The 22472-nt window shown below is 37.8% G+C and overlaps 5 protein-coding genes across 9 annotated transcripts; 1 reads left to right on the forward strand and 4 right to left on the reverse strand.

Moving 5' to 3' along the window:
- Positions 1 to 45: 45 nt before the first annotated feature.
- Positions 46 to 12661, reverse strand: LOC122411828 (chymotrypsin-2-like). The gene is made up of 5 exons (XM_043420878.1): positions 12132 to 12661; positions 1084 to 1484; positions 683 to 993; positions 333 to 590; positions 46 to 250 (listed from the first exon to the last, which is right to left on the reverse strand). The coding sequence occupies exons 2-5, from the start codon at positions 1127 to 1129 to the stop codon at positions 104 to 106; spliced, it is 762 nt and encodes a 253-aa protein (XP_043276813.1). The 5' UTR covers positions 1130 to 1484; positions 12132 to 12661; the 3' UTR covers positions 46 to 103.
- On the reverse strand, positions 2106 to 6207 carry LOC122411825 (chymotrypsin-2-like). 2 transcript variants are annotated; one of them, XM_043420872.1, is made up of 5 exons: positions 5921 to 6207; positions 5183 to 5493; positions 4477 to 4734; positions 3707 to 4394; positions 3324 to 3463 (listed from the first exon to the last, which is right to left on the reverse strand). In XM_043420872.1, the coding sequence occupies exons 1-4, from the start codon at positions 5973 to 5975 to the stop codon at positions 4248 to 4250; spliced, it is 771 nt and encodes a 256-aa protein (XP_043276807.1). In that variant the 5' UTR covers positions 5976 to 6207; the 3' UTR covers positions 3324 to 3463; positions 3707 to 4247. The 2 variants fall into 2 exon arrangements, with proteins under 2 accessions (XP_043276806.1, XP_043276807.1); XM_043420871.1 differs by lacking the exons at positions 4477 to 4734; positions 5183 to 5493; positions 5921 to 6207 and adding exons at positions 2106 to 2522; positions 2805 to 3059 and having other exon boundaries at positions 3144 to 3463; positions 3707 to 4194.
- LOC122411827 (trypsin-6-like) lies at positions 6325 to 10363 on the reverse strand. 3 transcript variants are annotated; one of them, XM_043420876.1, is made up of 4 exons: positions 10034 to 10363; positions 7014 to 7324; positions 6680 to 6934; positions 6325 to 6553 (listed from the first exon to the last, which is right to left on the reverse strand). In XM_043420876.1, exons 1-4 carry the CDS (start codon positions 10089 to 10091, stop codon positions 6389 to 6391), a joined length of 789 nt encoding a protein of 262 aa, XP_043276811.1. In that variant the 5' UTR covers positions 10092 to 10363; the 3' UTR covers positions 6325 to 6388. The 3 variants fall into 3 exon arrangements, with proteins under 3 accessions (XP_043276811.1, XP_043276810.1, XP_043276812.1); XM_043420875.1 differs by having other exon boundaries at positions 7014 to 7327; XM_043420877.1 differs by having other exon boundaries at positions 7014 to 7321; positions 10034 to 10362.
- Positions 10809 to 19145, forward strand: stmA (Protein EFR3 homolog stmA). 2 transcript variants are annotated; one of them, XM_043420869.1, is made up of 15 exons: positions 10809 to 11160; positions 13334 to 13410; positions 13789 to 13904; positions 14083 to 14245; positions 14457 to 14609; positions 14812 to 14918; positions 15045 to 15188; positions 15271 to 15349; positions 15470 to 15605; positions 15700 to 15971; positions 16301 to 16473; positions 16706 to 17266; positions 17403 to 17502; positions 17896 to 18051; positions 18132 to 19145. In XM_043420869.1, exons 1-15 carry the CDS (start codon positions 11079 to 11081, stop codon positions 18282 to 18284), a joined length of 2472 nt encoding a protein of 823 aa, XP_043276804.1. In that variant the 5' UTR covers positions 10809 to 11078; the 3' UTR covers positions 18285 to 19145. The 2 variants fall into 2 exon arrangements, with proteins under 2 accessions (XP_043276804.1, XP_043276805.1); XM_043420870.1 differs by lacking the exon at positions 10809 to 11160 and adding an exon at positions 13039 to 13191.
- An 848-nt stretch (positions 19146 to 19993) lies between these two features.
- On the reverse strand, positions 19994 to 22467 carry Fkbp12 (peptidyl-prolyl cis-trans isomerase Fkbp12). Its single transcript, XM_043420879.1, has 5 exons — positions 22317 to 22467; positions 22066 to 22121; positions 21787 to 21834; positions 21369 to 21555; positions 19994 to 20551 (listed from the first exon to the last, which is right to left on the reverse strand). The coding sequence occupies exons 2-5, from the start codon at positions 22100 to 22102 to the stop codon at positions 20494 to 20496; spliced, it is 330 nt and encodes a 109-aa protein (XP_043276814.1). The 5' UTR covers positions 22103 to 22121; positions 22317 to 22467; the 3' UTR covers positions 19994 to 20493.
- Between the last annotated feature and the right edge of the window lie 5 nt (positions 22468 to 22472).

Raw genomic sequence — 22472 nt, forward strand, 5'->3', positions numbered from 1 at the left:
CCCGTGCAGTGATCGTTACATTTCCATTAATCGTTGAAACCCGTTAAATAATTGTTTATTGTCGATAAAACGATAAATACATGGGCATAGTACATCAGTCATTTCACAATTTGTTCGTGACGCTTTTAATCCAATCGAGATACTCGAAAACCCTGGTAAACACGTCCGGGTAGCCCAGGCCACATTTGTATACGAAAGAAGCGATGCCGATGACCTTTCCATCGTAAACCAGCGGCCCGCCACTGTCGCCCTACAAACAAGCGTTCGTTCGCAATTTCTTCAACAGAATTTCTTTCGGGTGAAAAGAAAATTTACAAAAATGATTGAAGTACCGTGCAAAGACCGGAGCCCCGTTTGAAAACAGCGCAAAGTTGACCGCTGTGGACCTGCAGATTTCTGGGCAAAGTGCAAGAGCCTTTAGGAACGACGCGCAGTTCAATTTTCTGAAGTTTTGCAGGTATTTCATTTTTGGGGTTCGGATAAATCGAATCTCCCCATCCACTTGCGACGGCCACCACATCGCCGGGGTCAGCGCTCGTCGGCAATTCGACGGGCTTCGTACGCTCGTTGAACTCGACGTCCTCAGTTAACTGCATTCAAGAATTTTCGTACTTTGATATTGATTCGAACACTCGATGGAAAATGCTCACTGAAATCGTTGGGGAAACCAACGAATCCTCACGGTCAGGATCGCGATGTCATTCCTCCAGGCCGAAGGGGCATAGGAAGGATGCTTCCAGACTTTCTGAATGTTATAAGCGACCCCATCCCCAGAGAGAATGTCATTCGTTCCGGTGACGACGATCATCTCCTTGGTTGGATCGACGGGCAAATCGTGGACGCAGTGAGCAGCAGTCAAAATATGCCTCGAGTCGATGATGCTGCCCCCGCACAAAACATTTTTCCGGACTTTCAGGCCAACCTGATACGGGAATTCGCCCTCACCCGCTTCCGATCCACCGGTTATTTTCTTCGGGACTTTTCCATCGACGTCTGCAATTCATTAAGGTTAAATTTAGCGAGAATATTCAGCGAGAACATGACCGTTTGCAAGAAGAGAAAAACGAGCTTGCTCGCACTTACTTATCGCTGCAATGAGCAGTCCTGTGAGGCAGAGCAAAATTGACATTTTGGTGGAGGATAAATTTGAACGAGAATTACTTTGGCTGCGGTTGCTTAATGAAAAGAATTATAAGACCCTAATCCTTATATATAAGAACCTCTTGTTTCGTGGAAACGTTAAACATCTGGAATTATTTAATTTGTCATTATTTCAATATTGTTACAAATGATCGAGAGTTTACTCGCCTTATGAAAATCGCAATTCACCTCCGATTCAAACACTCGTTACGAAACAGTCACAGCTGTTTTTAGAGTTTTTCGTCGATAAGCGGGTCGTGTTGATGGAAACCTTCCACATTTCACCCAATATGAATGAATGCAGGCGACTTTTCTCCTGTGCATATACAAAGTACACCGAAATCCTGCACAAACGATTGCACAAAAGAATCAGCATTATTGTATCCTACGAATTCACAATCGACTAAAACCATCCAGGCCCATCTATACCAACAGTAATTAAGGGCTATGGACAGTGTAAACGTTGGAATTTCAAGTGCCTTGTTTATTTCATAAATAAAAATTGGTTGGATGGATTTACATAAAACCTTGTGCTTTTTTATTCAAATGATAGCCTTTTTTCTAAACAATATTTTGAAAATCCCCTGCGTCGTGCAACAGCTAATGACATATATTTTAAGAATCTTTTTGGTTTTTTATCCTCAGATGTTCCATCTTAGAGATTTGCTGTCAACGCCGCGATTCAAGGAGTGCCATTTTCAACACATCATTCGACGAAAACATACCGTTAAAAAATTGCTTTGCAATATTTTCCAGTACTTATTCTGAGTATGTAAAGGAAGATAAATTTTTATTTATTGAATAAACCAAAAACACTTAAAACTCCAACGTTTACACTGTTCATAGCCCTTCATGGACTATCAAATGAAACGAAAAGCTGCAACGATGCTGTAATCGTTTTGTTCGGCTCACATTCGTTCCAGGGAATTCCTACGAAGTGATATTTCCTTCGACACTTTGTTCGAGCAGTTCTCATACAATTTGTAATTTACGTTATGAAACTTGACTTGTTCGGTTACACTCAAAAAACAAAAACAAAAGCATCCCCGAAGGCATGTTCGGTTATGTGTGAATGTAACACGGGCTCGCAGTCTCGAATGTTATTTCTGAGGAATTACGGAGGTTCTGGTACCAAGAATACTTCTTCTGTTGCTACAAGCACGAGTATGTTCCTTTATTCACATAAAACGTAAAAAATTCGAGCATAAGAATACTTCGGAGGGTCCTGCTACAGTTTATGTTTGCGCCATAACTTGGTGGATAAAATTTACATAAGAGTAGACTCTGGTGAAAACGTCAGGGACACCTCTGGCACATGGCAAGACGAACGAGGCGATTCCAACGACGAAACCATCGTAGACTAAAGGTCCACCACTGTCACCCTGTCGAAAAAAAAAAATTAATGAGAAACTGGACTAAGGTGATCAAAACCCTCCATTTTGAGTGGCCTAAAATGGAGGTCAACGAGCTTTCAATGAAAAACTTTGGACGAAAATCAAATAAGAAGCATCGATTAATTGAGATCACGTTTGATTAACACAGATTCGAATTCAACTGGGAGTTAAAAACCAGGCCAATTAGTGGCTCGTCGGAGCGTCGCCGCGTGAAGTTCAAGAATTTTCCACAGACTCGCTTCAGCGAACTTGATGTTCATTCAAACTCACGGAGCAGAGGCCAACTCCAGCAGTTTCGTAGGCACACAGATGAGTTTCAAAGATGTTGAACCGGTTGCCCTGGAGCCTGCAATCCTCGTTGCTCAACGTCGTCATTGGCGTTTTTCTGATGTTCAGAGGCCGGAGCCCTTTGGGATGTGACATGTCGCCCCAGCCGCTTGCAACGCATCTTAACTTCCCAGGCGTGTTTTCTTCCGGCAAACGTACCGGTTTGGTGAACATGTCGAAAACGATTTCTTCTGTCAGCTATGAGCGAGCGAAGCACCGAATTAAAAAAACAGCCACACTCTAAAAAGTCAACGACGCTTTTCTATTTCGTGGTACACTCACGGCTATAACTGCGATGTCGTTCTTCCACGCATCCTCCGATCTGTTAGAATATTGCGGATGAACGTTGACCGATTTAATCGCGTGAGTTTTCCCTGCCCCCAGAGCGATGGCGTTGGTTCCAGTTACGATGCTCATCTCCTTCAAAGGGTCGCTGGAAACCCCATGGAAGCAATGAGCTGCCGTAAGAATATGGCGGCTCCCAATTATCGAACCTCCACATATTTGCTTGTTTTTCTTGAATACCGCTGCCGAGTATGGGAATTCGCCGATGTTTGCATCCTCACCGCCGACTACACGACTCGGCGCTTTCCCATTTGTACCTGAAGAAATTCAACGATCGTTGTACCCTCGTCAAGCGTCGGATTGAAACGTTACCAATTTTTCTGGGACTTCCGGGACTACCAATTTCATCGTTCACTCGACAGGAGTTCGAGCATTTCACCTCTTCGAAGCCAGCATGAAATGACTGGAGTCTGAATGAGTAACCGTTCCAGCAAAACCCCAAAAATATATAAAATTGAGATATTGCTGGACAGAATAATTCACAGCTGGTCACTTCTTACCTACAAAAACACTGAGGATCGTAGCTGCGGAAAGAACTAGTTGTGAGAAATGCATTTTTGTCCTCATCTGCCTGACTGGATGAAAACCAAACGCGATAATGCGCAGTTTACTCGAGATGCTACGAGCATTTATATACGGTCCATTCCGAATTTCGTATTTATCCAACGCACTTGCGTTCCTCCATTCCATATTGCATCCGCTTGGGCGATGAATGTTTATGCTCGATATTCTTCCGAGGTTACGATAACTGGACGTAACGTAATTACGCGACGATTCGATGCTCGATTTGCCTCCAGAAAGAACTCGAGCCCGCGGCATCAGCGGATATTTTTTTATTTAGATTGCTCATTTATCACCCGAAATTTTGTTTACACACTTTCGGGTGTGAGATCGAATATTTCCCGTTGAAATTGAGCGGCTATCGCAGCAAGAGATTATGACGCTTGGACAAACCGACGATTTTGTTTTTCAGTTTTATTACTCCACGAAAATTGACGATATAAATGATAAAATGAAAAAACTATTGCTAAATCGCTGGAGTTAGTGCAGTTTGATGGCTTTATCAATCCAATCGAGGAAGTGATAAACGCTGGTGTAGACATCCGGCAAGCCTTTGGCGCAAGGAACGTTGAAAGAGACGATGCCAACCAACTGATTGTTGACGACGAAAGGACCACCACTGTCACCCTGAAGGTAAAACCACCACGCGAAATTCAAATAAAAATCGTTGGAGGAGGAAGCAGTAGTTTTTAAAGGAAAAGAAACCAACCTGACAGAATCCACGTCCCGGCATGCCGAGGCTACAAATCTGTTGTGGATGAATCTGCGCCATTCCAGCAAAAAGGCTGTGGCACTCGGAAGCGCTTATGGATTTAACCTGGAGCTTCATGAGATCCTCCGCAGTCACGAGAGCACCGGGAGCCAGGTAGCCCCATCCGGTCACCGTTCCCATCATCCCGCCGGGCGTCGGCAACTTTGGCAACGCAACTTCCCTTTGGTTTGCATCGAAGTGCATATCCCTGGCCAACTTTAGACAAAACGTTAATTCTTTTTATACACGCGCCGAACACTCGGTCCGTTGCATTTAATCAAAATCCAATCTAATCCGTTCAAATCAATCGACCCAAACAAATGGATTCGATGAGATCGAAATCTAAAACGAACTTATCGAAATAAGCTACGACGAAGCTGCGGAAATTCAGCGATTTTTAAAAATGAAATGAACAAATAATCGAAAATCATTTATAAATATTGAGAGAGATGAAAAATTATTGCGGATTAATATGATAAGATAATTGTTTGCTTGATTTTTAATGAATGAATAACATTTTTTTTGTTTATTCGTCATGAAAAATGAATGCTCGTGACGTTTTGCTGATTGTATAACCGCCTCTTTGTGCATTCCGAGAATGGCTGGATACCGAAATTTCGATCAAGATCAATAAATGGCTGACGAATCGAATTTTTATAATTACCTGAACAATCGCAATGTCATTCGGGATACCGACAGGTCCTCTGACCCAGAGGGGATTATACATAACCGACTTCACAACGTGAGTTTGGCCGGCTCTACTCTTTACCGATCCGGTTACGACGACGATATTTGTATAGGGCTTTGTTGTGACCCCAACGACGCAATGAGCAGCGGTAAGAATGTGACGTTTGCTAATTATCGCTCCACCGCACATGTGTTTGCCATCGATCCTCAACGAAACTTGATACGGAAATTCACCAGGAGCGGCTCTTTGACCACCGATTATTTTTTTCGGTGGCAAAGCATTCGTCACTGGATTCGAATGGAAGAAAAATGAACGAAATTTTTGTAACGCACTAAACGTGAATGGAATAACCAAGAAATGGAAAAAAACGTGCAATTCAAATGTGCAATTCACTGCATTAAAAAACGGGTTTGCTGGCCCAACGAAATCTTGGGAACGAATCCCCAAGGAATCGTGGCGAACAAATTGAATTCTCGGTTCGTCAAAACTTTTGTCGATTCAACAATTTTGCTGTCGTGTTTTGTTGTCGGTTGTTCGAACCATTCGTTCGAGCCACCAAATTGACGGCTGGAATCAACCGAATTTTCGTGTTTGAGTCGACGAATTTCGTTTTGTCCGTCACGGCTCGTCGATCCGACAAAAATATTTTTGAATGAGCGATTTTTTGTTTTACTGGACAATAATAAATCAAACACCCAGATAAAAATGCTTCACCTGTTCCTAAGAAAACAACGGAGGCAATCAGTAAGAAACCATATCGAATAACCATCTTGAATCCCGGATGAATTTCGATTGTACAATTGTAATAACGAAAAACACTTCGCTCTTTTTATACGAAAATTTTCCACTTTTATCTCCGGCTGCAAGCCAGCCAAATATTGACGATTCGAGATAAAAATCTCTTGCCATGATGTAGTGAGGAAATGTCTTATTTAATTGTCGCAATCTTTAATTGGTGAATTGCGTAAAAACACTGACGATATTCTTAAACACTCAAAACGTTTTTCACCTGCTCCTTTCTCTTACGAGCTAATTAATCAACGCTCTGACAGTCGTTCTCGCAAAATCGAAGTATCGCAGAGTGGGTTGAGGATACTTTCCATAATTTTAACGTCAAATATCAACTCTTAAATTCTTTATTCACAGAGAGGAAGGGGAAGAAAGCGAGGGAAAAAGTGTTCGTCAAGCTCCATCCGGAACGAGCCCACTTTGTGTCTTCTTTCGTATGAAATCGACGTATCTGTAGACGTTGGTGTAGACGTCGGGAAATCCCAAACCACATGGAATATTCCACGAGGCTATGCCCACGAGTTTTCCATCCTGGACAAGCGGTCCGCCACTGTCACCCTGAGACAACGGAATATATGTTAAAGGGCAAGCCCGATGATAGAGACTGATAAAAAACAATGCTGCATTCGAGCTGTGCATTCCGCTGGGAAAAGTCACCGTAAATTTTCAAAAAAGTGGACTCACCTTGCACAAACCGATGCCTTTTTGCTGAACTCCACAGATTTGATTTTCCAGTATTTCTGCATTTTTTATGAGCTTTTGGCACGGCTCGCGCGGCCACAGAGTCGTCTCGAAGTTGCGGAGGTCTTTGGACAGAAACGGATTTTCGGATTGGGTACGACCGAATCCGCTGACGATTCCGGTTGCGTTAATCCGGGGCTCTGACTCGGGCAAATCCACTGGCATTTGTTTCTCGTTCACGTCGAGGTCAGTGAGCAGCTGTAAAAAATGTGATTTTGTTCCCTTGAAAGTAAATGAACTCGCGGAAATTGGACGTTGATTTCGCCTAATTTCTTACAGTCAAAACAGCCACGTCGTTTTTCCACACGGACTCAAGCCCATTCTTGAATCCTTCGTGGTAATCGACGCTTCTAACTTTACTCGGAGTTCCTCCAGCCAAAATATCGGAGCCCGTGACCACCGTCAAATCTTCGTAAGGCTCGGAGAAAAGCTCCGCCACGCAGTGCGCGGCGGTGACAACGTGCCTCGGACTTATCAATGCGCCTCCGCATATGTGATAATTCTCGTACCTCAATGACGCGTAGTACGGCACATTTTCTATGGCCGTGGGTTGTGCGCCTACCAAGCGCCGGTATCGAGCTCCAGCTGCTTTTGTTTTTTTTTGTTGGCATAAAAATCGCTAGTGACCAATAACACATGGAAAAATGCTTTCTTTATCCAACAATTTCGAACTTTTCTCAATTATCATTATCATTTATAATTATAATATTTATAAGAATCCATTCATTCAGCTTCATTTATTTTTTAAATTACTGTTATGAATATTACAATTATTAAATTAAATAACTGTGAAAAATTATGTATCGAAAATGGAGGTGTGCTACACGCATACACACTAGGATGCTTGAAAAGGATATTTGATTTTATTTTCTCACTCTTACCCCCTCAGATTTTAGTATTCGATATTAAAAAATCGTATCAAAAAATGAGCCCTCTAACTAATTTCTTAGGGGTAGCTAATCTCACTTGAATTTCCCGTTTAATTAAGGAGTTTCGGTACAGGCAATACAATGTTGCCATGCTAAACCATGCTAAAAACATAAAAAATTTCAAAAAGTTTAGAATTTTATAAAATTTGGTGAACATATTCTTTAGTGCCAAATTTGGCAATACAAATTTTTTAAGATTTTTCTTCTACACAGTTATCGAGTAATTGATCACTAAAGTTCACGTGTATAAGCATAGCGTTTTCATATATATAGGTATACATTCCGGGCATAAGAAATCTGCTTTAATGCGTAATTACTCGATAACTAAGTAGAAGAAAATTTTGAAAAAAATTGTGTTTTTGCACTTGATGTTGAACAACATTATCACCAAGTTTGATCAATTTCTTAATATTTAGACTTTTGTAACGAAACTCCTTAACATGGGGAAATTTTACTTTTCGGCAAAAGTGAAAATACTCGTAAGCTACTTAAAATTTTTGCGATTTATGCGTAGTACATTGAAGCTTATTCTTTAAGCTTTCCAAAACCTTACGATAGAGCATAATTATCAACTACTGTATAACAGGCATTACAGCCACCTGAAAAGTAAATTTTTTTTTACTAGCAAAAAGATATCGATACGTACCAAAACTTATATAAGAGTAGCTCACGAGTGTTTTTACTTTTGCCGAAAAATAAGATTTCCCCCAAGCTATTTAAACGGGTAATTCGAGTGAGATTAGCGGCCTCTAAGAAATAAGTTGGAGGGCCCATTTTTCCACACGATTTTTTTTTTTCATCGAATACTAAAATCGTAAGAGCGTGAATAAAGAGGGGGTAAGAGCGAGAAAAAAAAATCAGATTTTTTAAAATGAAGCATCCTAATACGCACACGCGCAGAAAACAAAAAAACAATTTAGCTTTTTTCTTCCCAACTCCATAAAATCTCGGGAAACGTGCTTATTGCGGGCGTGCTTATTGGGAGGTCAGACGTATCTCGATTTCGAGACGGTGAATAATCGGCATATTCCGCCAGAAGTTTAATGCTGTCTTAAACTTTCTGTTTGAAAATTTTCATTGTGCAATGTTGGAAAATAATTTTTCCATAAGATGCGCTTGAACTCCCTTAAGGAGGTTGGATCACGAAATCAAAATACTAATCAGAATGCGAGAAAATTTCGTGAACGTTCTTTGGCATCAAGTATACAAATACAATTTTTTCAACATTTTTTACCACCTGGTTATCGAATAATTGAGCCTTAAACCGAAGTTCTTATGCACGAGATGCATCACTGTATATAAGTAAACTCTATGCTTATACACGTGATCTTTAATATTCAATTACTCGAGAGCTATGCAGAGTAAAAAAATCTAACTAAATTTATATCGTCATTTATATTTTGAGATTTCAGAACAATGTATAAAATCGTGAATAAAATCATAAAAATAAGACCTATCTGTCAATGTAAAAATTTGTATGTGGCAAGGTATGCGAGTGTGAAAGCTGCGTCATATTTAAAGAAAACAAGATACCTAGAGCAGTGCAAATCAATGGATATGCCCTCTAAACCAAAACATTGTAACAAGACAAGACAACTATTTAATGCTATATTGATAGCAGCTTATATTTAAGGAGGGTGGCTACACTCGTCAAAATGATAAGAAATTTATCAAATTTGGTGATAATGTTCTTCAACATCAAGTGCGAAGACACAATTTTTTTCAAAATTTTCTTCTGCTTAGTTATCGAGTAATTACGGATTAAAGCAGATTTCTTATGCCCGGAATGTAAACCTATTTATATGGAAACGCTATGCTTATACACGTGAACTTTAGTGATCAATTACTCGATAACTGTACAGAAGAAAAATCTTTAAAAATTTGTATTGTCAAATTTGGCCGTAAAGAATATGTTCACCAAATTTTATTAAATTCTTATCATTTTGAAATTTTTAATGTATTTAACATGGTTTAGCATGGCAACGTTGTATCGTCGGTAGCCACCCTCCTTAACGCTGGAAAAGTTATAATAAAAAAAAAAATGTATATTTTTAAAGAATACATTTACCAAATTTCATTAAATTCGTACAATTTTGAAATTTTTCATGTTATTTTAACATGGTTTAGCATATGACAACATGGTATCGTCGCGATCCAGCCTCCTTAAAGGAAGAGGTAAGAGGAAGCCTGAATAGAAATCCGTCAAAATGGGGAGAACGGAGATGAAGAGCGCGCAGTGGAAGAAGCAGGAGAAGGGCAAATATGGCAAAGGATAAGAGAAGGTGAAACAGCAGTGGTGGAAAATACAATAGAAAGGATAAGACGAGTTGAATTCAAAAGAATTCTTGAGTAATCTCAACGCACTTACCCCCGACTGCGAGGAAAGCAACGAGAAAAAGAATCTTTAAAGCGCCGACTGCGTTCATTGCAATTCCACCAGGAACGTGTGTAACTGGGAAGTGGATTGAAAAAAATGCTCTTTTATATAAGGCTCGAGTGCGCGGTTGTAGTTGAGCGTTAGTCAACTCAGGTGGCACTGTGAATGGTTTTTCTCGTGATTCATCGCACACGTATCAATTAAAACTTGCGCTCATTTGTATAGAGTGAAGCATCGCGAGTATGGCCTTAAAACCGAAAGCAAATTCGGTCGAAAAAAAAGCATTACGAACGAGAAAAATGTATTTTGACAGTTAAAAAAGTCAAAACAGAAAAAGAAAAAAAGAAAAAAGAAAAAAGAAACTTCGTCGGATTCGTTTTTTCATTTTTTAAAATAAATTACTTTTATCAATGATCTTCAAAGATATTTTTTAATGGATTTTCCATAATAATTTGTAGCGTAAAACTTTTAGAATAAAAAACTGGCAAAGTCCGGATTCTGGAAAAATGTTCAAACTCCTCATCATCCCGAAAGTTCTCCCTTAATGAAAGCCACGTGCCGCTCTCAGAATTCCTCATGCGAGGGGGGAAAATAGTGTTTGTGAGCCTGCGAAGAACAGTCTTATCTCGCTGGAGAATTTCTCTCGATTTCAACCTCGTGGGGATGTTCTGCACAGGCGCCTATTTCCTCGCTGACGTAACGCTGAAACTGATACGGAGGGCGGCCTGAGGGGTAAATCCGTTGTGCTATGCGGGTCAGTAGAGCACGGGCGTCTCGACGCCGCCGTGGCTCGCTTCTTCCGAAACTATCCTTTTTCGTAGTAATCTCCGAACTCGAGAAAAATGAATTGCAACGTCTGCCGAGCATCAGTTTCGACAGTTCTTCCATCGACGAAAACTCACGGACAATTGCGCCGAAAAAATAATGCAAAACGACTATTTAATTGTTGACGCCATTTGTTAGTTGTACGTTGAAAGTGTTGTTCACGATTGTTGAAAAAAAGATCTTAAGTAGTCACTTTTTTACTCGATTTATTATGGCACTTATAAAGTGTTGTTTCGAAATCGATGCTCCCGAAGTTTTCGAAACTGTCGTTAGAAAGTGCACCGACCCCGGCTGTGAGTATTTTATTTACTTTAACTCTGACCACAAAATATTTTTCACGTTAATATAGCTTATCGCATTCGTTATGGTCTTTCAGGAGAATTCATTAATTTTGTTGACTCAATAATACCGAAGAAATGTGCACCGAACGTTTTTGAATCACCCGCGTTCAAATTGCGTTCCCATTCGCGTAGGAGGGCAATGTCTGATCAATCGTATTGAAATGTCTCAGTCAATTTGTCGTGCGGCCTCTGGCACTTCTCACGTTGAGGCTTCAATGTCAAACGTGAACGTTGAGATTCGAAGAATGTTTTTATCCAGCAGCTTTTTGTATTTAGTTATTTATCGTAGGATTTTATCACTCGGTTTACTATCGTCTTTTGTAATTCACACAAATACTCGTTCACATGTTTTCTGATGGAAAAAAACATCGACGAACGACTCTCAAAAACAATGGGGATATCGCACCTTTCGATGCCTCGATATATTGTTGACTCAAATAAATGTATGCACACAAGAAAATGGCTCAATGTCAGCACCTTTGCTCGAGCATACATCATCAGTAAATAAAAAATACATTAAACGAGCTCCGAATCGACTTTCGAAGTCTTATCTCTGCAGCTGCGTTATGTCAGAAAAATGAGCGAAGCAAAGTAGGCTAATAAATAATACAAATAGCTATTAACGTGAAATATTGTGGATGAACGAAGGTCCGAGCTCGCGCACGATTATTGATTAATGAATTTTGTTTATATAAATTGTCCAGTGATGAAATTCATTGATTAATTGTCGATACGTTTGAATGGTCGTAGTTGAGGTTATAAAAGCTAAATGTTTCGAAAGTAATATTTCGAAATAGGTTAAAGGAGTTTCGAAAATTAAATTTGAAGTATTTCTCAAAAGGTTCGTCACAGATTAAAATAATGAACGTTGTGCTAAACGATTTTTTTAGTTTGGAATGCAAACTTTTGTGGGAAGAACTCACGCTACTGGCTCGTGTTGACTCGAGCGATATTTTCCAAAAGTAGCCAAAACGTTCAACCAACAATTTTCACTCAGTACCCTCAGTACGATTGACGAGATAATTGGATGACGGTTTTTTTATTAAAAAACTTTTTCAGGAAATTTCGATTTTTTTTAGGTACAATCTCTGTTTGTGTTTCGTCAACTGAACACATGAAAAAAATTTCGAGAAAGAACGATACAAAGAGTAATATACTGATGTATGCATCGATCTAATGAAACGTTCTGATTAGGAACGATTTATGAGATACACTGTATTTATGGAACTATTCATCACTGTCCTTGCCACCGGTTCCCGTCTGAAAAATAGAATCTCTATATGCAAACAAGTATAAAATTCATGTGGTTCAAATATGCCTTTGTAAACGTTCAGAATGTATACAAACCCAGTGGAGGGGTTTTATCATGGACGATCTTGAAAGATACATTCGCTGCCATCTACCAAAAAAATTTGAATTTTTATTACCGACGGTAGATAAAAACAGAGATTAAATCCTTCGCTTTCGTATATATATAAAAAGAAACCTGATGTGCTCTTACATATATTTATATATGAATGAAATGGATATATATGAAATTGAATGACAGTCCGAATCAAGTATATCGACTCACGTGTCGATTCTACATCTCATGATTTTTGTATTATTTATTGAGATTTTTTTTCGGAATAAAATGGTCTGTTTAGTATATTAGTCAATTCATTTTTGTTTTTGATGATTCAACTTCGCCGCCACCATTTTTGCAGTATACTGACTGCATTAGCTGAAACGGCTGAAACAGAGTATGCTGTGCTGTGCAGTCAATAATTGTGGCCAGGCCCCTATATATATAGGAGCCATGCATCAGTGTTGCGCATAATCCCAGAATTTTCATATCCAGAAGACTCAGAGCCTCGATGGGAACATCAATAGTTCAAAAATAGACTGAATGTAATGAAAAAATAAAGAAGTAGTGTAGCAAAGGTCGTTCCCTTGTATTTTTTGTGCTTGTGCTCCGAGTGACGTGACGTTCCATCATGTTCGGTAAATTTAGTTATTTTGTTATTTCTTGTTTTTTTTAATTTGATTCACTTGTTGAAAATTCATTTTGCAAGGCTACAAAATTCCAGCTGAGCAAAGTATTTAGATTCCTCTCTCTATGTATATTCGTTTCGACTCTTTTAAGGCTGTTGCTGGTGCTGTTCGGCCTTACGACCGAGGTACAAACGACTCGTTGACAATATATTTCCAGTAAATCCTCAGGTATGTGTTCATTATTTCAAAAATTTAAAACAATTTCATAATAAAATAGAAAAAGCAACAATTTGTTTTTTCTTTATCATAAATCTGTAAACTTTCAAAAAAAAAGTTGATTCGTTTATAAGATCTATGGATCTATCAAAAATTAATACTTCTAATTTTATACAGAAAAACACCCAGATGATAAAAAATTCTTTCGATTTTCTTTGAGTAGAAAATGAAAAAGAAAATTTTATCAAAATTTCTGTTGACCATGACATTGTAATGAAATTATATTCCAATTGCTGAATTACATAACTCTAATAGACTACGAAGTTAAGAAACTATAGAGTACTGAAGTTCTTATCAAAGTGACTGACATCTTAATTACAACCTTTGTAGGATGGCTTGGTCAAAAACAATATGGAAAAATTGACGTTCTACTCGTTGAGCAGCCCAGAAAAGCTGGATCGAATCGGAGAATATTTATTCCAGCGGGCATCCAGAGATATTTACAGGTTTGAAATAATAATAGCATTGAATAAAAAGGATGTTTCTATCATTTCACAATTAATAAATTTTCAAATGAAATACTGATTCAGTACTTTTTCCTTCATTTGTTATGTATACCTCAATAATTTTGCATTTGCAAATGAACTAGATAATGAATTAATTTATTGAATCTTTTGTCAACAGGAGGAGAAATGGTTTTGTAGTAATTGCAATGGAAGCGATGGATCAATTATTAGTGGCATGTCATGCTCAAACGTTAAACCTTTTTGTGGAAAGTTTTTTAAAGATGGTACAGAAATTGCTGGAATCGACAGACCCGCAATTGCAAATTTTAGCAACTCACTCGGTAAATTTCTTGGCAATCACCAATCAGATCCGTTTGCAGACTGGCATGAATTTTTCCTACTTAACGGACTGACAAAACAGAGTGTTCCATTAAAAAAAACGTAGCACCCCGACTGGCTTGAAAACACTTTGCTACATGAAGATTTATAAGTCAGCGAACTTCTGCATTCAAACGATTAATTTAAGTTGAAAAAATTGCTTACAACTTCCAGTTTGTCAGATTTGCCAACATCGAGGAGGATACGCCATCTTATCACACACGTTACGATTTCTTTGTATCAAAATACTCTGCAATGTGCCACTCCAACAACGACGAGTTGGGAATCCGCAAGCAGATTCGACTCGCCGGCATACAAGGGTTGCAGGTAAATGCTTTCTTCTGAGATATCAAAATTCAGATATCAAAATAAAAATTGTTATTTTCTATATAACATTTGATTTTTACCTTCATTTTTGAAATATGCAAGAAATTTTTGAGTAGTGATGAAAGAATAAAATGTTTGCCTTACCAACAATGGGAATTTCATTATATTTTATTTCCTTGATTATTTTTTTCCTGTTTCTTAGGGTGTCGTAAGAAAAACCCTTTCCGATGATTTGGTGGAGAATATTTGGGAACCCGTACACATGGACAAAATTGTTCCATCATTACTGTACAACATGCAAAATGCTATGTGAGTTTCAAAAATATAATCCCAAAAATTTATCAGATGAACAACAGCAAAGGCATATCTCTCTATTCATTTTCTCGAATTGTCTTGACATCAAAATTCTAATTTTTCATGTTTTACTTTCTGAAGGTACGCCGGGAAAGAAGATGCAACTCCCGAAAGTCCAACCGAGGAAAGATCGGATCCTCCTCAATTTGCAGAAACTTGTATGCGCGAACTTGTCGGACGTGCATCCTTTGGTCATATTCGTTGTGTAATAAGACCAGTATTAAGGTAGGTCAAAGACCAATCTTTTCATAGCTGTTATATTTTTCTTTATCGCTAATGTAACATTTAAAAAAACATAAAATTTCAGGCATTTAGATAATCACCAGCTGTGGGTTCCCAATTTCTTCGCAATTCATACATTCAGGATCATTATGTTCTCCATTCAAGTAAGTCTCATGCAACATAACGTTGAATTTTTCGTTCCTGCAAAATAACATGAGAAACTGCAATACTTAGAAAATAATCTCTCCACGATTTTTTTTCTAATTTATTTCATTATCTTGCAGTCGCAATATTCATATACAGTCGTTGAAGCATTGATGACCCATTTAGACGATCATTCCAAATCGTCTCCGAAAATACGGACTAGCATTGCAGACACGTTATCGAAAATAATATCGATTGCTGCAGGCGAGAGTGTTGGCAAGTTTCAAAAACTAAGAATCTACTATGACTTTTACTTCCTTCAATTAAAACTGAGCCAGCAATTGACCTTTTTTTATATTTAATTTTTCAGGGCCTTCTGTGCTGGAAATAATAAATTCCTTGCTCTCTCACCTGCGCATCAGCGTAACAACGAATCAGTATTCTAGCAATGACGAACAGTTGTATCAAGAAGCTCTGATAAACGCTCTTGGAGAATTTGCCAATCATCTTCCGGATTATCAAAAGATTGAAATCATGATGTTCATCATGAGCAAAGTTCCGTACAGTCAACCTGATCGCATTGTTTCGGTGGGCAAAGGAGATGTATTGTTACAAAGTATTCTCCTCAAGTCACTCTTGAAGGTAAAACTTGCATGCCGATTCTTTAATTCAATTCTACATGGATCCGTTACTCACTTGTACGCATTGGGCCTCCAAGAACCGATGAGCCTTGGATTTAGTTTTCCAAAAATTAATTCTATCTTAACTCTATTTTCACCTTGCAACTTTTCCTTAAAATCAAATCGTTGCGACGAAAATTTATAGGAAAAAATGAAAATGTAGGAAGATTTTGATTGATTTCCTTGAAGATTTTTCGCAAAGATCGCAACCGAAAACATTGCGTTCCCTCATAAAAGATATTGAAATACATGAAGTGATACTTAACGTTATGATTGGTTTTTGATTTCCAGGTTGGCACAAAATATCAAACAATACATTTGAACACGACATTCCCACCGAGTTTCTTAGAACCACTACTGCGAATGTCCCTCGCACCGGACGCCGAAATGAGACTTTTGGTCCAGAAAATCTTTCATACTCTCATCGACAGACATCGTAATATCGATAAATTGGCCGTTCCATCGTAAGTATTTTTTAACACGAAAACTCGAAAACTTACAGACTTTTTGAAGAAGCATCTCACTTTGTGATATTTTTCATTTTTAATCTCTTAAACTTGCTTGAAAAATTTTCAACTACTTTTCACTGCGCATTCAAAATGTAACTGACTATAATTAAAAATTCATTCGGTCTCAAACGAAAATTGCATACTTTTGCGATATCTCACTGATGGTAATAATTGTCTTTTATTTCAGAGTCAATATGTCAGAGTTGGACCTCGTGATCGAGAAATCCTCACGTCCTGATCTTATATTCATCCGTAAACACGGTCCTGAAATATATTTAGCTCTCTACGAATCGTTAGAATTACCAAGCAATACGGTTGACAATATAAAAGCAATATACACGACCCTGGCTCTTTTGGCAGTGGAACTAGCATCCGAAGAGACTGTTCTCGAGCAGTTACGATTGGTCCTGAGCCTCCAGGATCTCGCTCTTACGAGCGGACAGATAACACCGACCCTGAAGTTCAATTTGCACGCAATCGTCGTGAGTCTTCTCGTCCTTATATCTTACGTTTGCAACATCACCTCGCTGATGGATTATGCCAATAAAATCGTTGACGGACGTCGCAAAGAAGGCAGTCATCTTTTGCCAGCGTTGAGAAAAAATTACGAAAGCGAGTTGCCCACTCGTTTCTCACCGGCACTCTTGATCGACCAAGCTACTGTAACCGAATGCTTGAAAAGTGCTGGACTCGATACCGGCAAATTCCAGCAGGGCTCTGGATATAGCAGCAACTCTTTGCAGCATAGGTATTTCCTGAATATAATTCAGTAAAGACAAGTTTGTTTATTACCGGTATTGTGACCAAAATATTTCAAGTTTTGTCAGGTGTTCAATTATTTTATGTAAAATCACAATTCTTCTGAATGTTTTCTGGCTCCACAGGCATTCGTGGGTTGACAGCGCAGGTCGCAGTTCCATGGCGGACATCAACACTGGAAATACGGAACTCGACAGCGGTGGATCTTCGCCCGGAGTACAAAAAGTATTTCCTCAATTAGTTTTCTCCTCCTTCGATATACCTACGTTCCTACTCTTTCAATCCCTTCCAAATTCCAATGTAGGTTCTCAAGTTATGGGTTATGGAGAAATTTTCCAAATGGGTTCCTGCCCAGTCGACGAACGATATGAAAACCAGCAGCTCCTCGATTGACCCGAACATTCACGTTTATTCAAAAGACCATCCAGTCAGTTTGCTTACAAGAAATCCTCGAAAACGAAGTTTCTCTTTTATATTGATAAAGTTTGAATATTGTTAAGATTCCCATAATCGTAATTTTCAATTTGGAATTTCTTTCGAAAATCCTCAGTTCCGTATTTCTTTTTATCGGTGACAAATAATTTAAACGATTCTTTTCTCTTTTTCTTTCTTACTCAGAAATTACCAGGGGAAGAATTGACTTTCGATAGTATGAAGAGAATTTTGACAGAGTGTAACAACAACCAAATTCAGGTTGAAGAGAAACGCGTCGAGCTGTCCGAGTGTTTCAGAAATGCGCCGTTCCAGGATCTCGTTACGAAGACCCAACCGAAAGTAAGAGCTTCAATTTCAAAATTATAATCTGTGATAATAGACGAGAGTATAACTTAAAAACAATATTTCCATCTTTATAGCACGATGTTCTGCAGACGAAACTTTCGGATATCTTCAATTCATTGACGATCGAAACGAGAAATATATCGCAGCAAGGAATTCAGCCAATTGATTCAAAGCCCAGTCAAATACCCTCGTACGAACTGCACTTTCCCGAGTTATTCGTTTACTAAATCATTTTGCAGATGATTCCTTGTGCAACAACGCTCATTTATGTAGACGGGAAGACTCAGGACCCACGATTTAGGTGTAAACATAATTTCAGGATTCCAGAAGTTAACTAAATTTTGAGAACTTGCGTTTTGCTCGCGCATCCTGCCCAAAGCGTTGGAAGTAGCGCTAAATGACGTAGAGTCCCTCGTGTAAAGCATAAAATATTCTACGATAATGTTTTTCACAACATTTTCTTATATCAAAAAACTTTAGCTCTTGGCGGATTCGAAAAATACCGACAGAGCTTTATTGTTGGACATAAAAAAATGTCATAAAAAGCTTTTTTGTAAAAAGGTTTATGCTCCTTCAATTCGGTCCCTTCGAGTTTTGCTTCACTACCAACCGTCTCGTTAGTATGAGCGATAGAAAAACGCCAAATCTCTAATTTTTGCAATTAATATCTGATCAAGAGTCTGATCGGTAAACATCAATAAACTTCTCGGCTCGGATTTCGGCCTTGAATTTATATCAAAACTGATGAACGTCAATTTTTGGGTCATCCTGTAAATATTTATTCCGAAGATACGCTAACACGCGACAGTAAAAGTATTTTTTCGTTCGCATTTTGTGTCTGAATTGTTACTGCACACACTTTAACTCGCGATGGTATTTTTATATTTATATGATTTTATAGTGATGAACAAAGCCTTACACATGTTACTTTAATTTATTGCTTACCGCCTTCATGGTTTTTCCCCTGTAAAAAAGGCCTTGTCGGGAAATTGAATCATTGTTAAACAATTATTTAGATGATGTGCTTTACGTGAAGAAAACAATAAATACCGTTGAAAAATCGATCTAGAAAAGATCGATTAATTGTAGGATTGAATTTTTTTATGAAAAAATCCACCAACTTGCGGATGCCGTATCCGAAGTCTTTCCAAAACAAACCATTTCCATCATTTGCCCCAACTAATTAAAAAATTACTTTAAAAAGAACCGTCAAGAATTTTACAACACTATGCGTGCAAAATTTTACTTCATTTTTGTGACTAATACTTAAAATTCTCGTCACTGATTAGAAATTAGAATTTTATATTGCTCTGATTAAAACAAAGCGTCTAAATGATTGTACATATTTTTGTAACAGCTTACGTGCAAAATCTGTATTTATTTTTCACTATTATTTAACATTTTTGTAATAGTTGAAAAATTATCGTTTCAATTCGATTATGTTGATCTATTTAAAATTTGAGTTCGACAGTTAAATCTTCTAGCGACTGAATGAAAAATCTTGGAATTCCGATAGTTAGGAAGGAGCACGTTCGTTTATAGAATTTCACTGTTAGGTGACATTAGCAAAGTTGAAAATATGATATAAACTTCTATTTTGAAACACGAATAAATTGCAATGTTTAAGATTCGAATGAACAAAAATTCTACTATACAGACTTCGCCTTCAAAAGTTCGAAAGTTCGTTGATAACTGCAAACATTTATGATGTTTTCTCCCAGCTGCGACTGCTGCAACTTTTGCAGCTTCTAATCTTTATGTAAAACGTATATGAAACGATCGCTGGATGGGTCAGCAAGGTTTGTTTGGCTTCACAAAAGGAAAAATGCGATAAAGCTGTCATCGCATGATCGTCACAAAGTTTCTATATACAAATAGATAAAGATGAGGGATATTTTTTTGACATGAGATGAAATACATTGAATGCAAATACAACTTGTGTTTTTGATATTTAATCATTGCTGTAATTCAATCGCTCAGTGGGTTATTAAAAAAAATGAAAAACAAACATTTTACAAGTTCAACACGTAGTAGAGATACATGGTGTAGTGTAATTTCGAGTTGTGGATTTATATATATATAAATATCGAGAAGTAGAATATAGTTTAAAAAATTGGCGCCTTAAATTTGACATCAATATTGAAAAATGTTCCCGTGACAGAGAGGGTTTTGAAAATTTCTTTAGTTTCATTGGTTTTTGTTTCTTTGCTTGTTCAACATTATTTTGTATATATAATTAAAGAACGAGCGATTGAATCAAGTTTTCATGTGTACATTGTGCCGTATTTTAGTGATTAACGATAACCAATGATTTTTAGTCACTCGAAAATGAATTCATCAAAAGCGATTCTTGGGTTTTTTATCTCTTTGTTTCTTGTTTGTTTGTTTTAAATGCACGTAGTTTGGTCAGTTTGAAGGGATGCTCGCTCAGAACTCTCATGGCTGAACCTTCAGCAGCTCTACGTCGAAGATGAGAGTAGCATTTGGCGGGATAGTGTGCTTCTGTCAAGGAATCCAATTTTCTCTTTAGTTTTATTAACATATACTCGATTAAATTAGAAAAGTGTGAATCGCCAAATTTCTATTGCATTATCTATTTTAGTTTCATTGTTAGATCCAATTTATGCTGGTATCAAACGCAACTCAGAAATTTTTCTGTTCACAAGTTGCGATACTGAACTGCTCATTGTTTCTATACTTTTGCAAATCAACCGAGTCTTCTCCAATTTTCAATTCCATTAAATTCAAATACTAATTCTATTTCGAACATCTGTTATTTCAAGATACAAGATGATTATGACTATTTAGAAAACTTTTATCATTCTGGGTGGCAGTCAAATCACAGTTATTTTATTTTGAACTTTGGCAAGAATTCCAGCACATTGTCTACAGTGAGAAGACTTCAAACATAATTAAATGAAGAAAAATAGAATTGAACATTGGTTAATTGACAATCAAAAAGATAAAGAATTGAAAATGAATAAGGAAAAATTAAGAAATTTGGTACTGATAAATTTAAAAGTTGTCTATACATTTAAAGACAGTTATGGAAAAAAAATTCACGATGCTGAAGTTTCCAACGTTGGAGTTCAACGAAATGATCTAAAAAACTATCCAATAATTCCAGTAATTCTTCAATTTATTTCCAGTCGAATTTGTACTTTGTATTTTTTCAATCTACACAATTATGATTCGTGAAATAAAAAACTGATGGATAAATCATTTTATTTTCATTCATTTCGTTGGACTCCAACGTTGGAAACTTCAGCGTCGTAAAAAATTCAACATCTCAGAATAGCAGTAAAGGATATATTCCAGGATGGCCTCGACTGCCGTAAGCAAAATCGGGCGAGCAGGTGAGTCGGGCTCGTTGGCCGACGCACATTTGTGCTACTCCTTGATCCCAGCCTTTGATGACTTCACCCTTGCCAATTCTGAACTTGAAAGGAGTGCTACGATCTCTGCTGGAATCAAATTGCTTTCCATTCTCCAAAGTGCCTGAATTCAAAAATGAATACATTTTATTTTCCATTTAGAACCAGAAGAAATTCGAGTTAAATATTAAGCGAAGACATCTTATTAAAAAAAAAATCACATTTACGACTGAATGAAGTTAAATTTATTTTTTGTCATAGAAAATATTTATTCACGATCGAATGAAAACGGACTGTTTCCTTCGGATGAAATACTTCAATTCACGATCGCGAACGAAAAATTTTTTCAACTCACCTGTGTAATGAACGACGACGGTTTGTCCGGTTTTCGGGTAGGTTTGTCCTGTATAAGAAATGGGCCGTTAGCAATATCGTCCAGTCAGGAAGAGATTTAGAATCAACAAAACGAATGTTTTGGAGGTTAACCAAAGAAAAGAGAGGATCTTTTTTGAACGCGCACTTTGGTGCACGAGATTAAACAAAAAGAAAACGAAATGGTAGTGTTTCGTTGTCAGGGGAAAATTGAGTTGGATAGAAAACATGAGAATGTAAACTTTGCAATGAATATAATTACCGTCCCCGGGAGAGATGACTTCTACATCCACGCCCATTGCTGCTTATTGTAGTTCTCTGTGGAAATAAACAAATTCACAAATAATCCGGTTACAAAAAAGCTGAGGAAAGACGAATAGAGTACAAAGTGTGAAGAAAATTGTGCGCAGAATTGATTATCGCTGAAACTTGTGTGTATATTCATCAATTTACTTGTGCGAAAAAAATGCCTATCAAATATAGATATATGTTGGAAATAACGTGAATCTATACCTAAAGAGGATGCGACCGAAATGCGGCTTGCTTGAAAAATGAGGTTTGGCGAGACCACAGTCACACGCACACCACACACGTTACGATGAAAAAGAAAATTCAACTGGAAAAGCCACCGCCAGGATCGCTATTGTATAATCGTACTTCCGGTTGGGT

The sequence above is a fragment of the Venturia canescens genome, chromosome 6, assembly GCF_019457755.1.
Source record: "Venturia canescens isolate UGA chromosome 6, ASM1945775v1, whole genome shotgun sequence".
NCBI lineage: Eukaryota > Metazoa > Arthropoda > Insecta > Hymenoptera > Ichneumonidae > Venturia > Venturia canescens.

What these genes read in the sequence shown, in the direction of transcription:
- Fkbp12 (XM_043420879.1), bottom strand. Translation starts at nt 22,102, where the DNA reads ATGGGCGTGGATGTAGAAGTCATCTCTCCCGGGGACG. An exon ending in CGTCGTCGTTCATTACACAG is followed by an intron (nt 21,556 to 21,786) that starts GTGAGTTGAAAA and finishes TTTTGAATTCAG; the next exon opens with GCACTTTGGAGAATGGAAAG. An exon ending in AGTCGAGGCCATCCTGGAAT is followed by an intron (nt 20,552 to 21,368) that starts ATATCCTTTACT and finishes ACAGAAGCACAC; the next exon opens with TATCCCGCCAAATGCTACTC.
- LOC122411828 (XM_043420878.1), bottom strand. Translation starts at nt 1,129, where the DNA reads ATGTCAATTTTGCTCTGCCTCACAGGACTGCTCATTGCAGCGATAA. An exon ending in ACTGCTCATTGCAGCGATAA is followed by an intron (nt 994 to 1,083) that starts GTAAGTGCGAGC and finishes AATGAATTGCAG; the next exon opens with ACGTCGATGGAAAAGTCCCG. An exon ending in GGGGCTCCGGTCTTTGCACG is followed by an intron (nt 251 to 332) that starts GTACTTCAATCA and finishes GCTTGTTTGTAG; the next exon opens with GGCGACAGTGGCGGGCCGCT.
- LOC122411827 (XM_043420875.1), bottom strand. Translation starts at nt 10,091, where the DNA reads ATGAACGCAGTCGGCGCTTTAAAGATTCTTTTTCTCGTTGCTTTCCTC. An exon ending in ACGACGTGGCTGTTTTGACT is followed by an intron (nt 6,935 to 7,013) that starts GTAAGAAATTAG and finishes CATTTTTTACAG; the next exon opens with CTGCTCACTGACCTCGACGT. An exon ending in AAGGCATCGGTTTGTGCAAG is followed by an intron (nt 6,554 to 6,679) that starts GTGAGTCCACTT and finishes CCGTTGTCTCAG; the next exon opens with GGTGACAGTGGCGGACCGCT.
- stmA (XM_043420869.1), top strand. Translation starts at nt 11,079, where the DNA reads ATGGCACTTATAAAGTGTTGTTTCGAAATCGATGCTCCCGAAGTTTTC. An exon ending in TACAACATGCAAAATGCTAT is followed by an intron (nt 14,919 to 15,044) that starts GTGAGTTTCAAA and finishes TACTTTCTGAAG; the next exon opens with GTACGCCGGGAAAGAAGATG. An exon ending in TCCTCAAGTCACTCTTGAAG is followed by an intron (nt 15,972 to 16,300) that starts GTAAAACTTGCA and finishes TTTGATTTCCAG; the next exon opens with GTTGGCACAAAATATCAAAC.
- LOC122411825 (XM_043420871.1), bottom strand. Translation starts at nt 4,025, where the DNA reads ATGCCGCGGGCTCGAGTTCTTTCTGGAGGCAAATCGAGCATCGAATCG. An exon ending in GATCCTCAGTGTTTTTGTAG is followed by an intron (nt 3,464 to 3,706) that starts GTAAGAAGTGAC and finishes GAATTTCTTCAG; the next exon opens with GTACAAATGGGAAAGCGCCG. An exon ending in CTGGAGTTGGCCTCTGCTCC is followed by an intron (nt 2,523 to 2,804) that starts GTGAGTTTGAAT and finishes TTTTTTCGACAG; the next exon opens with GGTGACAGTGGTGGACCTTT.